Below are 15,527 nucleotides of genomic sequence, written 5' to 3'. Positions count from 1 at the left end.
TTTTGATGGCTTCAAATCAGTGGCTTGGAAATGCAAAATGGGAAAGAACACGTGAGAGAGTACAACACTACAACCATAGGATTTTCAAAATTCATACTATGCACTGTTTTATCAATTCGAAATCCAAACAGAACTCTAAATTAACAAAAGTAATAGTTCTCAAGTATTTTTTTTTCTCGCGTTACCGCTGATAATATTATACTTATGTTTGTTATTGATCCATGTTGGTATAGTAAATGATGAGGTATCCTTGTCTTTCGACTCTTTCAACACTTATGCCTCTTCTTCCTGCTTCATGTTGTCCACTGGGGATTGTACTTTGCATAGGATTCCTCTTATATTGTTAGCCTGACCTAGTCACAGACCGCATAATTCTTCTCCAAAAGGCTTATGCTGTTTTCTGAATGAAAGCAGTTGAACAATGTGACATTCATTGTTCAATTTCATGTGTCATTTTCAACATTATCTCGGTTCCCCCTATGGATAGGTTACAGAACCAAGGGATTCTTATGATTCTCTTGTCAGAGAATACCACAGTGCAAGGATAGAAGCTATAAATGCCAAAGAAAGAGGTGACAAGAAAGGCCAACAAGAAGTAGGCCAAATTATTCGCAAACTCAAGCAAGAGATGTCTGCCATAGGTTGATCTAAATTCGAGTGATTGTTTCCAGCTTTGGCTTCATATATTTCTTCATATGCTAAATGAATTTTCTGAACAGGACTATGGGATGACATCTTGGCATCTGGGAATGAGAGTCCTTCCTTTTGGGCAGCTGATTCATCTTCTAGTTCCATGCCTTTGCAACAACCTGAGGCTGTTGCTTTGGGGAATGAAGAAGGCGATAAAGCGTCCGTCCTACAAGCAGTTGAATCAAAAGTAAATGGAGAAGTTAGTGATGGTTCTGCTTCAATGGACCTTTCACATGAAGAAAAACCATTGAGTATTCCTGTCCGTGGTTTAGTTGAGGAACCTGGGGACGTAGAGCTTGGAAATTTCTTTTCAGAAGATGCCTCATCTGGTGATGTTTTACCTCCCCGGGATGTGAATCTACAAAAGAAACAGAAGATGTCCAGTGGGAAGAATTTAGAAAACCTTGAAGGCATCTGGAAGAAGGTAAAATGAGCAATGTATTGAGTTTGTTGTCATGAAGTGAAGATTTTGCCATTTTTTTGCCCTTCTTCTTTTATAAGGATCAAGTGTTACTCATAAATACAATTGTTAGATAGCTTAATATACATTGTTGAGCCAATTTCCTAACAACTCAAGCTTTTGGGACAACTGAGAACTTAACACCAGGTTCATCAAATAGAACTGTTCCCATTTTTCATACACATGTGTATATATTGTATAGCTATAGCAGGAGATAGTAATAATAGGAAGATTTGTATGCATCAAGAACAGATATGGAACTTTATTAAGCATCAAGTCTTGCATTTTCGCTCATATACAGGTATTTAAGTGTATATATGCATAGAGTCGATTATTAAAAGTTAAACCTTAAAAAAAAAGTATAATAAAAATCATTTCGTTATTGAATATGGGCTGCAGGAGATCGAATAGTGTATGTCGTGCAGTGCATAAGTATATGTTCAGTGCCTCGCCCTTGTCTCCTTCACCGAGGTTCATTTTCTTGACTATATAATATCTCTGGTTTAAATGATTACAGGGGGACCCGCGAAGGATACCTAAAGCTGTTCTTCAACAGCTTTGTCAAAAATCAGGGTGGGTAGCACCAAAGTATGATAAAGTTCTTGGGAAAGAAAAGAATACTAGCTATGCTGTCAGCATACTGCGCAAAGCTAGTGGGAGGGGCAAGAGTAGACAAGCTGGAGGGCTAGTTACTCTTCAACTTCCTAGTCATGTTGAAACTTCGGAATCTCCCGAGGTACAGACTTTCTCCCGGACCTTCAGATTCTCTAGTAGATGTTATGTCTGGTACTATGGTGCTCACAGGGCATAAATTAGACAACAAGGTAATTACTCCGACAATTTATGTGCTTGCAGTCCAAAATCTTATGCAATATTTACCTTTAGATGTGTGCGCATTTGCTAGCTTCATTTCTTTCCATAACCGTGAGTTTCACTCCGGAGTTTTAGGCCCGGTTAATGCAGCTTTCTTCGAGAGAAGCCATTGCTTAGTGAGGCTCCTGTCTATTCAAGGTGATAGGACGCCTGTTTCCTGTGTGTAAGACCTAACCTTTAGATTATTTTTTAAACAAGCACCACATATATTGACAAATAGAATCGCACTACTGATTTGATTGGTCTTTTTTTCTTCCTATTGCTTACAAAAAAATGTTAAACATCTAGGTATAGCCATTAGCAACAGTCAAAGCTTGATTCATCCATCTTTTGTTTGCCATGAACCCCTTTTTAGTTTGCTTCATAATGTGCTCTTTGAATGCATCTGGAGATGAATATGGAAAATAGAAATTTGTAGAGAAACACATTCAGGTTGTGGTACAGTTGGATTGGGTTGAGGTCTAAATCGTGAACAGTTTTTCTTGATGAGCCACTTGTTAGATACAAGCTCTCATATATAATGTGCTGGCTCTGGATTGTCATTTAAGCCCCATGAACTCGCTGTATTTAGTCTTATTTTTGGCTTGATGAAAAGGTGAATCTTTCAAAAATATATCAATGCGGGACTTTGATAAAAGAAACTGTCAATGCAAAATGTTGTACCATTTATGATTTGTTCCTTCCTCGTTTATACCCAATATGTAATTAACAAATGTACCTTTTTCTTTCCATCCTACTCCATCTCTGTCCCTATGCTCTTCTAGAATCCTTTCATCAAAGAGTTGTTTTTACTCAGTTTTCTTGTTTCTGTTTTGTGTTTAATGAAGTTTATCTTCTTAATGTAGTCTGTGGATTGATTTCATTGTGATCACCTTGAGTTGAATTTTTCTTTTAGAATCTCACCTTTTTACGTATTTGCTCTCAGGATTCACAGAACAGAGTTGCTGCATTTGCTCTTTATCGCTTGTTTCAGGATCTTCCTGTTCACCTGCTTATTACAGAACCTTATGCTTCGTTTGTTCTACAATGGGAGGAAGGTGACCTTTCTTGTTGGCTTCAATTAGCAGAGTTTTCTTTTCCGAAGGCTTTGGCTTTCTTAATTTACTTTAGGTTGGACGTTCGTTCAACGCAGAATTGTGTGGTAATTCCCATAGTGCTTTAAATTTAATATGATGTTTTAGGATCTGTAAAAGACGTATCCCTTTTGCTTGAACTGGTACAGGGGAATCATCAATCAAAGCAGGAGACAGTGAGGAAGATAGAAGGGCTGGTTTTGTGGATTCTTTACTAATCGCTGATGGCTCTGAGTTGATTACTTCTGGTGATGCCTTGAGTGGCTCTCTTAAAGAAAAGTTTCAAAAGCCTCCTGTGCTGGAAAACATTGACTCAACACCTATAGTATCTGATCTGAAGGCTGAAAGTATGTTCACAGACTTCTTTATGAGCTTTTCCTTGCCGAAAGTAATATTCTCTTTGATTGGCAACCAAGATTTTTTGAAGTAGAAAGGAGATAAGGAGAACAAGAAATTCTCCGAAAGGAATAGGCAAGAAAAGAAAAGAGAAATTACGGTTTGGCATGCGGCTTTCCAATTAATTGACAAAGGCCTGTTAGGTTGTTTTCCTGAGGGGGCTAACAAGTTGCATGATGACATTTATGCTCAATGTTAGAATATGATGAGGGGAAGTTAGGTCTTTAATCATGTACCTCTTCTCTATATATGTTAATGTTATCTGTATATTAGGGTGAACACCCTAAGCAATTCTATTTAGCTCTAATAACATGGTATCATAGCTAGGGTTTCGGAGGCTTTTGGACAAGACTCTCTTGATTGTTTCGTTGTTTGTTGTGGTCCCTATGTTATGGACCCGTTGTTTACCTCTCCACATGCGGGTCACCGGTCGCCCGTGCGGGGCACATGCGGGGGAGTGTAGTTATAACCTCCAAAACTAGTATATGAGCTTAGGCGGCCTCTCCACTCATTGCCAATTGGTTTTGAGTTGGATGCTTTAACATGGTATCCAAAACAAGGAGAAATTGAAGGAATATAACTGACTACTATGAATTTTCTCTAGAGTTAGAAAATGTGTGATTCTCAAAGTTGTCTGACTTGTGATTTGTGTTGTTTTACTATACAGGTGTCGACTATCACAAAGAAGCAGAAAGTTCTTGTCTGAGACTGGAACTAGAAAACAAAAAGAAAATGCATAGATACAAGGTTAGTATCTTCTGGCACTGGTCTATTGGAAAGAGGTCCTGTGGAGAGACTTGAGTTAATTACTTGGAGTAATCAAGTTCCATGTCCTGTCTCATTATGCTATTTTCTTGTCCTGCTTGCCTTCATGTCCTAGCAACTCTTGCTGTAATGTATGGTTGACTGTTTGGAATGAAGAGTATGATTGCCATCCATATTTTCTACAAAATGATTCTATAAGTGATAGTTGGCCTTGGAAGTCGTTAGCACTGTGAGAGGTTATCAACACAAAAACTTCTTATTGACTATGAAGAGTAGGAACTTGACACCATGTTTGTTCTCATTCTGTATGTCCTGAAACAATCATGAGTCTGGATTTAAGAGTTTCAAAGTCTCTTGTTGTTTTTTGGTCAGCTGGATAATGCCGGCATCCATTTTCTATCCCATAGTCATTTTTCAGGGAATGGTTTACAACGAATTTGCCATGATTCTCTTTTCAAATACTGACAATCAGCTTTTAGCAAAGCTTACGGTGTCTAATGATGAGAGCAGTTTGTGGTTGTCCCTTGTCATTTTGATTTAGCAATAACTAATATTCAGCAAGTTATCTTGATTCTTGAATTTCACTGTTTATCTTGCCTGTGTTGTATGTTGTCCATGTTACTAATAAACTGGTATATAGTGTTCATCTTGTAATTTGATTTTGCTTTTGTTTTTATCCTTTCTAGCAAATGTTAGAATCTAGAGCTGCACTTCCTATTGCTGAGCTGAAGAGTGATGTACTGCGATTGTTGAAGGAGAATAATGTTCTTGTTGTCTGTGGGGAAACAGGTTCTGGAAAGACAACACAGGTTCAACTTTATTTTCCTTTCAAGCTACTATAAGCAATTTGTCACCTTAACATGAGTTCATATACCCACATATGCTTTCCCTAGCTTGTTAAGACTCTTAGTGCAACCTTCTTTGGCACTCTCCTCCTTTTGATTTCTGTTGAACAGCATTGAATGTTGTACCCTGACTAGATGTTTGTGTAGGTCCCACAATATATATTGGATGACATGATTGAAGAAGGACATGGTGGATACTGTAACATTATATGCACACAACCAAGGAGAATAGCAGTGAGTATATGAATTTCATCTAATCTATTTGCACATTGACAGTATTTTTGTGTGTGTTCTGTCCATGTAATTACAAGTCTTGCCTTTTCATGTATTAAGCTTTGAAGGTACTTGGTGATTAAAGGTAGAGACTTGTTGTGGCTGTTTTGTAGGCTATATCTGTGGCAGAACGAGTTGCTGATGAGCGATGTGAATCTTCTCCCGGTTCAAATGGTTCTTTGGTTGGTTATCAAGTTCGTCTTGATAGTGCAAGGTGCTAAAGTAGTCCTTCTTCTTACTGTGGTTACTTGAATTTAAAGACATCCTATACTTGCAGAAAGGTCTACAGTAGTCCACCCTCCTTTCCCAGTGATATACTTACACATTGACTCCAAGTACACCCAATAATATTTGAATCATCACGAAAGCCATCCAACAATAAGTTTCTCTGAAGCTTCTCTGTTCTTTCTCCTGGTGCTGTCCGTATAAATGGGATTTAGTGCTGGTGGTCTCAGTTTTTGTTGTCTTGAGTGTGCTCTAGGCCAGTGAGGGACTTACATCGCTGGAGAGGTAGTTAGGTAAATTGGAAGAGGAAGACTCCAATAACCAATCCCTCAAGCGAAGATTATATTCTTGATTATTTATACAGCTGTTGGATAGGAAGGGTGTGCCTTCTCTTGATTCATGCTTGGGCATAGTATAGATTAGATAAAGCTTTATAAGGGTTTTGGCTTACCATAAAAACCTTTAAACACATGATATTCTAGTTGGCTCTATCATATAAATTGCTTCAATCATGGAGAGTCTTTTCCAGCCTCACCAGTCTACGTGTTCTTTCTAAGTTTACCTCTATTTTCTGTAAGCAACTCAAGTATTGCATACTAATACTTGGGTGTTTGTTTCCTTGATATTTGTGGTTGTGAAGGAATGCAAGAACAAAGCTTCTGTTCTGCACAACTGGCATTCTTCTGAGGAAATTTGCGGTAGGCCTAGCGTTCTTGTCTATCTGTTCTCCTTATCTCATTCAATTCATCAATTCATGTGTGGCACTGAGTTTTTAGCCAGATCGTAATTTACTTTGCTCCGCATTTCACCTGAATATTTGTTGTGATTTAGTGCTGCCTGAAAGAGCTTTACTCAGCAAAACATCTTAGGAACAAAAATATACTACTATTCATTTAATTGTTCAGTTTTGTTCTTTATGTACAACATTCAGCAGGTCTTACCTAAATGCTCTACATGTCTTTCTTGATTTTTCAGTACACGATAACGTTGGGGTACTTTCCAGTGTTTGTTGCAGATGCCATATGGTACTGTAGTTTTTTCTGTTTTGTTCCTCCTCTTTCCAGGAGTTTGTAACCCTACATTCAGCCTTTGGAAAACTTCTTTTTGTATAGAAGTTGATTACGGAAGTGCCAACAGTAAACAAGTCAAAACTTATGACGTGCTTGCTTTTTACCATGAAGAAAGAGATGGCGAAGCAATGCGCTTTCTCATCCTCTATTAGCACGTTCAGAAGCTTCTTGTTTTCATCTTGAAGCTTGCATTTTGTTATTTTATTCATATGTTGTGTTTTAGGAATTAGTTGAAAATCTTGAGTTATTTGTGGTTGATTTTTATCAATTCTCATTTTCTTGCAGAAGTAAGCATGTATTTGTATGGAACCTATTTCTTCCCTCTTTAAGTATATGTGATTTTATGCAGCATGCTTTGAGAGACCCATATCATACTCCAAATTCTAGCCTCTTTCTAACAGCATCTCAATTGGCAGGGGGATAAAAATTTATCTGGTGTTACTCATATCATAGTTGACGAAGTGCATGAACGTTCCCTTCTGGTGAGTTGTGTAGAGTGTTTCTGATAATTGGAACATCTCACATTCCTATGTAATGGTGTATTGTTGTGAATTTTTTTAAGATTCTATATGTATGTTGTGTCGCTTATCAAATAGTTTGGGTAGCACTAACAGTAGTTGCATTCTCTGCATCTTTTGTCTGCTTGCATCATTCATCAATATCGGTTTTTACTTGTTCTCATTCGTCATTTTCGAAGTGAATCTTTTGGGTCTAGTGGGATAACTTATCCTTTTTAACTGCGTGAAAGGAGCCAGAGCACTAACTTCATCTGTAGCATCCTTAGAGGATGAATAGGTTGGCCAATGGTTTAAGCTATGTTTGTAGACATATCTGCTGTGGATATGCCTTGGTGGTCAAATTATGCTCTGTAATTTACTCATGTTGATGCTGCTTTTTATTTTCTTATCTGCTCTTGTTATGGATGCTATTTCCATTAAAGAAATACTAAATCAGCTGCATTAGCATGGATTTTTCATGATTAATTTGGCATTGGCGAATGATTCAACTCAACAGCAGCCTTTGTCAAGGTATCAAAACCTGTTAAATGGTCCTTCTATCAGGGTTGGTTTGTTTACTTGGTTTCAGTTTTGTATTACCAACCCTGAGCTGAATCCAACTAGCTTTCTCCTCTGTCTCCTCTTCCTAAATAGATAGCTAAATGGGCTGATGCTTCCACCAAATTTTTTCTGAAATTTTCCACTCAATCTCCTTATCAAAGTGAATATCTTTGTAGTTCACAAATACTCTTGGCAAAAAGATAGTGAAGGTATACCAGATGTTTCAAATATCATTTCGGGATAAGATTTGACCAATATTTTCTCTTGGTGTCAGGGTGATTTTCTACTCATTGTACTGAAGAACCTGATGGAGAAGCAATCTGCTCATAGCACCCCTAAGTTGAAAGTTATTCTTATGTATGGTTGCTGTTCATAAACAATGCTTATTTATGTATGGCTTCTGTTCATATATATGTTTGTTGATAGTTACTAAGTTTATTTGCTTTTGTGCCCATCTATGTTCTCAATGTTTAGGTCTGCAACTGTTGATTCAGATCTGTTTTCGAGGTACTTCGGTCACTGCCCAGTAATCACTGCTCAAGGCCGAACACATCCTGTCTCAACTTACTTTCTTGAGGATATATACGAAACTGTTAAGTATCGCCTTGCTTCAGATTCTCCAGCTTACCTAAGAGATTATACATCCACAAAGGAGAAGGTATCTCTATTTGCAGATCTTCAATACTGCTTGTCAATATTCAGGTTGTACCTTTTTTAACCCCAGTTCTGTGGCTCTCACTGCTCCCTTGTCAAAAGTTCTTGTAATTTTTTCCAGACCCAAAATCCATGGACTCACATGAAGGGCTGGATTTAAGGGGCAAGGGAGAAGGTGGTTGTGCTGTGGTGGGGCTGTTAGAGGTAGTGGAATGTTTTTCAGGGAAGCTTTTGTAGGGGAATGGTATGGATGCTTTGGATGCTGCCTTATGCACTCCCAGATGAGCCGTGACCACGGATAGATAAGTTGGAGTACAGGGCATCACTGGAACTTGGATTGACTAGCTATTTTGTGCAAGTATATGTCCGTCAGTTGTCACTTTTGCTCTCTAGGAAGGGATAGGTGCTAGATATTCTGCAATGCTGCCAGGCTTTTGGGCATGTGTCCCAGCAGATGTGTCCAAATTACTGTTAGTTTTGGACATAGCTATTTTGTTCTTGATAATTTTGACGCCTGTTGTTTCTATTGCGTCAGTGTCTTCTAAGTTAACTTTTGTACTTGCTATAGTTTTGGTACTCACACAGAGTCCACAAAAGCTTGAACAGTTTTCTATATATTTGTCATTATCTCTTCATGCATGTAGGTAACAAAGTATTATTTTGAAATCAATCCACTGACAATGGGTCCTTGAAATTCGATGGCTACAGAATGATCCTGTTAGCAACCACAGAGGGAAGAAAAATCTTGTTCTATCTGGATGGGGTGATGAATCTTTGCTGTCTGAAGATTGCATAAATCCATACTATACTCCAAGCACTTATCAAACATATAGTGATCAAACTCGACAGAATTTGGTAATGTATTCGAGATATAGTTTTCTAATGTTCAGAGTACAGCTGTTGCTTTATTTGTGATGTTGAGTTCATAGGTTTTACTTGGCCCGTCTGCAGAGACGGTTAAATGAAGATGTTATTGATTACGACCTTCTTGAAGATCTGGTTCATTTCATTGATGAAACACATCCAGAGGGCGCCATACTGATTTTCTTGCCAGTAAGTTCTCCAACTAATGTTTTCTTTCTGGTCACTTGGTCAGTTATATTTTGCGTGTCAGTTGCATGTTTTGGATTTTATTGGGATGCATTATACTTTGGTTTTTTTGTACACTTAATGTTTTCTTATGGGTCAGTTATATTTTGTGTCAGTTGCATGTTTTGGATTTTATTGGGATGCATTAACCTTGGGTTGTGTAATTCACTGAAACTGATCGTGGTGTTGCATAAATTGCACCAGGGCGTTGGAGAAATTCACCTGTTACTCGATAAACTAGCAGCTTCTCGCCAATTTGGTGGACCATCTTCCGAGTGGCTTCTTCCTTTACATTCCTCGATCTCATCAGCTGATCAAAAAAAGGTGTTTCTACGTCCTCCTGATAACATGCGCAAGGTAAAGCTGCTTGTTTTTAGCGGTAAAAGTGTTCTGTGTTTGTCTTCTGTGCCTTGCTAATTTTCGTGTGTGAACTTTATCACTATAATGTGGTTTATTGGAAAACACTTAAAGTTACAGATATATCAAAACACTGAAATGGAAATCAATAGGAAACAAGCACATGTTAGGAGAAAGTGGTCCTGGGAAGCTTCTTATAGGATGCACAGTGGAATAACAGTATTTTGCGTTCTTGAATTGCATCTAACGACGTCTTCGTATGTAAACCAAGTACTATGAATCAATCATCAAACACATTTGTTCTAGCAACTGAATGTATGAATTTGATGGTCTGGCACAAAAATTGCTTCAAGCCCAAAAATGGTTAGCAAACAGCACCTAATGTTGTGGAGGACAGCAGAGGGGCTCATTTGAAGTCTATTCCCATTTGTTCAACTCCCTAATGTGTCTTTCATTTGTATGCTTCAAATGCATTTGGTGGTACGGTCTTGTGCCTGCGCTATCAAGTCACGTGCTTCACTTCTATGGGATGAGTCTATAGTCAAGAGTGGAAGAACAATTGACAGTTTAGCCCATTCACCGAGGAAAAAAAAAAGAAGAGTTTCATCGCATGTGAAACATAACGAACAGTTAACCAAAATGAAAAAAAAGAAATCTGAAGTATTCTGAACTTCTGTTAAATGTGCGACTATATAATCTTAGACCTTAATTGAACTGTACCTATTCCCCCAGGCCCCAGTCCTATTTGGACACTTTATTGCACGTATATATATAGCACCCCCATCGACTATTAAGAGACAATATTTGTATCTGCTAATTTGACGTCATCAACTTTGGTAGGGATATATGAAATGAACTGTGCTAGTAAAGCTAGTAATCAAGAATGTCTGATACAGATATGCATGGCTCTCTCTTTGTTAGACTAACGAAATAAGTATCTTATGTTTTCTTAATGTCTGCATTCCCCAGGTTATAATAGCCACCAATATTGCTGAGACTAGTATAACAATAGACGACGTGGTATATGTGATTGACTGTGGAAAGCATAAGGAGAATCGCTATAATCCACAAAAGGTTTGTTCTTTGCCTTTTTGAGTTATTATTTTGGAACGTGAATTTGTTTCTGCTAAGTAACAGCATTTTGAAACGTAGCTTTACTGGGCCATGATCTAGTATGGTGATGTTGTGTCCCCTTCCTGAATTAGATGAACATCCAAAATTCTGGCTTGCATCATTCATCATCATTAGTAAAGATAAGTCAAATCAAAGTTGTCTAGCTCTGTTATTCAATCTGACCCAATCACCAGGACTGGACTCCTTGTTTATCAACTGTTTGATGTGCTGCCTTTCGAGGCGTCGATGCTAAAGTAAATACACAAATTCAGAAGTATTTTGTGTTGATGTGTTTCGGTTGGCATTTCAGCCTTGCATGTGGTATTTTAGTGTAGAACTTTCACGTAGTTCAAGTATTATAATCTTGTTAATGCATCCAACTCAAAACCAATTGGCAAAGAGATCGTCCAGACTCATATACTAGTTTTGGAGTTTTAATTAAGAAGTTTGACAAGCACTAATACTCCCCGGTACGTGCAACCCTTGACTCCCACGTGGAGAGGTAAACAAAGGATCCTTAACTAAGGGACCACTATGAAACAAACAACGGTAATCAGTCTAGGGTCTTGTCCAAAGGCGCATCTAAAAGCCTTAGCTTTGATACTATGTCAAAGTATCCAACTCAATACCAATTGGTAACAAGTGGTGAGGCCGCCCATGATCATATAGTAATATTGGAGGTTATATAATTAACCAATCTGGGAGAAGCTCTAACAATCCTTGTGAACTATTCTTGAACTAAGTATTATACTAAATAAAAAATCTACTACTCCAGTTCTACTGTATGGTGGACAAGCTCTGATTCTCTTGCAAAGTGTCTGTTCTTGCTTCTAAATGAATTAATTCCCTTGCCATTAGAAATTGTCTAGCATGGTCGAAGATTGGATATCTCAAGCAAATGCGAGGCAGCGTCGTGGAAGAGCTGGACGTGTGAAACCTGGAAACTGTTTTTGCTTGTATACACGTCACAGATTTGGAAATCTCATGCGTCCATTCCAGGTACTGATTTCTTCAGTACAGTTCAGAGTGTTATCCATATTGTTGCCGTGTTACAATAAAAACTGATTGTTTTGGTCCTTGATGCGTATGATGTGAAGATACCTGAGATGCTGCGAATGCCATTAGTGGAATTATGTTTACAAATAAAATTGCTCTCTCTCGGTAACATAAAGGCATTTTTGTTGAAGGTATGTTGCACTGTTCCTAGAAAAGTTCTATCTATTTACCCTTTTGAGCCTAATGACACATGTTTGTACTCTTATCTCTTCAACAGTGTTGTTTTTGTAACCTGAATTCGCCATGATGTATCTGATCCCTGTTTGTTTGGTTAATTGTTGTTTTCAGGCTCTAGAACCTCCAAGAGAGGAGGCTATAAACTCAGCAATTTCATTATTATATGAGGTATCTTTTTAACATCTTCTTTTGTTGATCAACTATGGTCCTGAAACTCTATATTCTGTCATGTGCAAGTGTTAAGTCTTGTATTGACTAGTGAGGAATATGGAAAAGATAATTAAATGAACAAGAACAGAATGGGATTAACGTGGTTTGGCCAATCTGTGGCTACGTCCACACAATGCCCCAATGGGGACGTCTTGTCATTCATTGATGTTGATTTTGGTACAGTGATACGTGCCAAGAAGGTTGGCCTATCTCAACCACAGCCTCTATGAACTACATCTTCTCAATGACTTGATCTTGGCTATATAAAAACATCCCATGTTGATGGGGTAGGAGATCCAATCATTTCCTTTAGTTGTTGGGATTGAGATAATTCAGGTATACAAACTTCAAGGTAGAAATCATAGTAAGAATAAATAATGGGATCTCCCATTTTCACGACTAAGTGCAAACCATTGAATCTCTAAAAGCTTTGGCTTATCTTCAGCATCAACAGAGATTATTGCCTTTAAGGTAACTGAACATATGGATGACCATGTCCAGGATCCATTCCCTGATTGCTGAATGGGAGGGGGCATAATGAAAGGGAATCGATGTAATTCTCATTAATGCGCACCTTGTTTTATTTCTTTTCCTTGTATTGCTCATGGAAATTGTAACTTATCTGTTAATGGCATGCATATGATATAATTACTCTCTCGAGCAATCAAAATCTCTAGCAGTGGAGTTTGAGAGACCGGGAATGATGAGAAAATAAGGTTCATTCATGCATTTAGCAGAATCCTGTCGAGAAGGAAATTCTACTAGTTCCATCTAAATCATGATGCTGGCTTGATTTATCTGTTACAGCCCTAGGTTAATCGTGAATCTTTTTGTCTTTGTAATGTCAGTACCCATTTTAATGCTTTTCTGGACCGCTGTGTTGAACCCGTAGAGGTACGTGTCGAGGACCCAGCTTTCTATGTTGAAGGTCATAGGATTCCTTGTCTGGAGGAATCCTCATGCTTCCTTGTCTGGAGGAATCCTCATGCTTCCTGAACTGTGTCAGGTTCGGAGGACTCATGCACTGGTCCCCCAAAATTTGTATACCGTTGTGTGATTCTATATAATATTTTCCTAAGCTCTGCCCCATTCATTTTCACTGTTGATCTTGGTCAATGTATAAAACCTTGTACGATTGGTTAACTCTGTGCTTTTGCCTAACAGTTTGGTCTTACTTATGGTGTAGTTTTAGTGAAATATCATTGCTCATCATTCTTTTTGCCCCTTCCTTAATGACCTGTACGTATTTTGATATTGTTCCCCGCTCTGTAAAGTCTTTATCATTAGGAATTATATGAAAAATCATGCCATTATTTTCAATGAACCTGGATTCTCTGTTTGATTACCACAATAAGGAAAGGGTGTACTCTAAATATTCTCAAAGCGATCAATAGTTCCAGTATGCAGTTTTTTACTGCTTTGCAGTGTCCCAGTTAATGCTCTTACCCCATTTTTTTGTATGAGTTAAAAGGTAAATACTTCTACTTTATATGATTTCCTCAAATTTATTGGCTCTTTAAATAATAAGTCATGGAGCATTTATTTTCCCTATGATTTAGGTTTCTGCCATTGAAAGGGATGAAGAGTTGACCCCTCTTGGGTATCACTTGGCAAAGCTTCCGGTTGATGTATTGGTTGGCAAGGTGTGTAGCATTTATTTGTTTTTATTATTGACGATATTTATCTCAAAATGCTTGTAGTGCTCGGTAGGGGTGGCAAACGGGCGGGTTTGGGTCAAATTGGGTAAGTTGTTAGTGGGTTGGGTCTTTAATGGGTCATTGACCCATTTAGACCCATTAACTATGAGTTTAATTACCCATACCCAACCCGACCCATTTATTTTAAAGCAAACCCGACCCGCCCATTAACCCAATTACATATATACGAAAAATTGTGATCGAAAAATTAGAAAAGTAAAAAAAAATTATGATCGAAACTCATAAATTTTTTCAAAAAGACGAGAATAAGTAATTTTTTTTGTCTTATTGATTTTTTTTTGTCTTTATTCAAAAAATTATAAGTTTCGATCAAATTTTTTTACTTTTCCGATTCCTCTCATCAAAACAAATTAATAAGTCACAAAAATATGACACAAAACAAAAAAAATGCAAAAAAAATTTGAATAAGGACAAAAAAATAAGTCAATTTTTTAATCCAAACCCTTTGCGGGACTACTATAAGAGAAATTTATTCACAGCGGAGCACAATTTCACGGGTCCATTCGCTCAATTAATGGATGAGATGTGTTTTCAATTTTGACTGGTTAAAATAATTGTTACCGGTCACAATTGATTTTTAATTCGGACCATTCAAAATATTTTTGGACGCGTGTGATTTAGGACAAAACAATTGAATAAAAGAGAGAGAGAAGGCCATGCTCCTGGGGTTCGGGGGGGGCGGGGGAGAGAGAGAGAGAGAGGGAAAAGAGAGCAATTGATGGGTCTGGGTTTGGAAAAGAGACCAATTAAGAGATGGAATTTGGTGGGTTACTTTCATTGCCCATTGGGTCATTTAAGTTGACCCAATTGATGCCCAATTATGACCCAACTAATAATGGGTTAGCTGGGTTTGAACCCATTCTTACCCAACTAATAAATGGGTTGGGTTGGGTCTATTTTCTAGTTGATGGGTCTGGGTTTGTTAATGGGTCTGGGTTCAATTGCCACCCCTAGTGCTCGGGCATCTTGCGTAATACTTTACATGCGTCAATTTTGGAATGCAATTTCTGTGTTTTTGGTGGTTTGTTCCATGTGTAAATAATAACATTTGTGGTAATTCAAACACTTCTTATCTTTTCTCTCCATACTACATAGCTACTAGTTCGACTGTGTATTTTGCTCTTTGTTCAATAATCATTTAGGTCATCGCTGTTAATTTTCTGTCAGTAACATGAATTGCTTTGTAATTAAAACTTTTGACAGGGACTTCTTCACGTTAGTTTTATCATTTCCTATTGTTTGCATTAGCCCTTTTTTTGCTGCTTGGCTCATGTGGTCCAATATGGTTTAATACACTTGATTGGCAACAGTTTTATACTCTGTGTTTTAGTTTCCCCTGTAAGCATTGCTCTCTTTGTGTCTGTGATGGAGTGCATGCTCACTCACCAATTTGTATCAACCCTTTCTTAGGGTATTGTTGGCCAT

General features: G+C 37.9%; 1 protein-coding gene across 4 annotated transcripts in view; it reads left to right on the top strand.

Annotated features, from left to right (window-relative positions):
* Positions 1-15,527, top strand: part of LOC131306421 (DExH-box ATP-dependent RNA helicase DExH7, chloroplastic) — a 29,344-nt gene that overhangs the window by 4,193 nt on the left and 9,624 nt on the right. For 3 of the 4 annotated variants that reach the window (XM_058332646.1, XM_058332647.1, XM_058332649.1), the window contains exons 5-25: positions 488-641; positions 720-1,114; positions 1,668-1,886; positions 2,949-3,060; positions 3,246-3,443; positions 4,160-4,239; positions 4,944-5,066; positions 5,250-5,336; positions 5,489-5,589; positions 6,241-6,298; positions 7,087-7,152; positions 8,003-8,085; positions 8,203-8,386; positions 9,091-9,237; positions 9,334-9,435; positions 9,676-9,828; positions 10,798-10,902; positions 11,800-11,940; positions 12,039-12,128; positions 12,286-12,342; positions 13,944-14,027. In XM_058332646.1, the coding sequence (XP_058188629.1) occupies positions 488-641; positions 720-1,114; positions 1,668-1,886; positions 2,949-3,060; positions 3,246-3,443; positions 4,160-4,239; positions 4,944-5,066; positions 5,250-5,336; positions 5,489-5,589; positions 6,241-6,298; positions 7,087-7,152; positions 8,003-8,085; positions 8,203-8,386; positions 9,091-9,237; positions 9,334-9,435; positions 9,676-9,828; positions 10,798-10,902; positions 11,800-11,940; positions 12,039-12,128; positions 12,286-12,342; positions 13,944-14,027 (2,739 nt within the window). The remainder of the gene's footprint in view (positions 1-487; positions 642-719; positions 1,115-1,667; positions 1,887-2,948; positions 3,061-3,245; positions 3,444-4,159; positions 4,240-4,943; positions 5,067-5,249; positions 5,337-5,488; positions 5,590-6,240; positions 6,299-7,086; positions 7,153-8,002; positions 8,086-8,202; positions 8,387-9,090; positions 9,238-9,333; positions 9,436-9,675; positions 9,829-10,797; positions 10,903-11,799; positions 11,941-12,038; positions 12,129-12,285; positions 12,343-13,943; positions 14,028-15,527) is intronic. The other variant, XM_058332648.1, reaches the window with a different exon arrangement.

The sequence above is a fragment of the Rhododendron vialii genome, chromosome 11a (assembly GCF_030253575.1).
Source record: "Rhododendron vialii isolate Sample 1 chromosome 11a, ASM3025357v1".
Classification (NCBI taxonomy): domain Eukaryota; kingdom Viridiplantae; phylum Streptophyta; class Magnoliopsida; order Ericales; family Ericaceae; genus Rhododendron; species Rhododendron vialii.
This window is presented reverse-complemented; position numbering and strand designations above follow the sequence as displayed.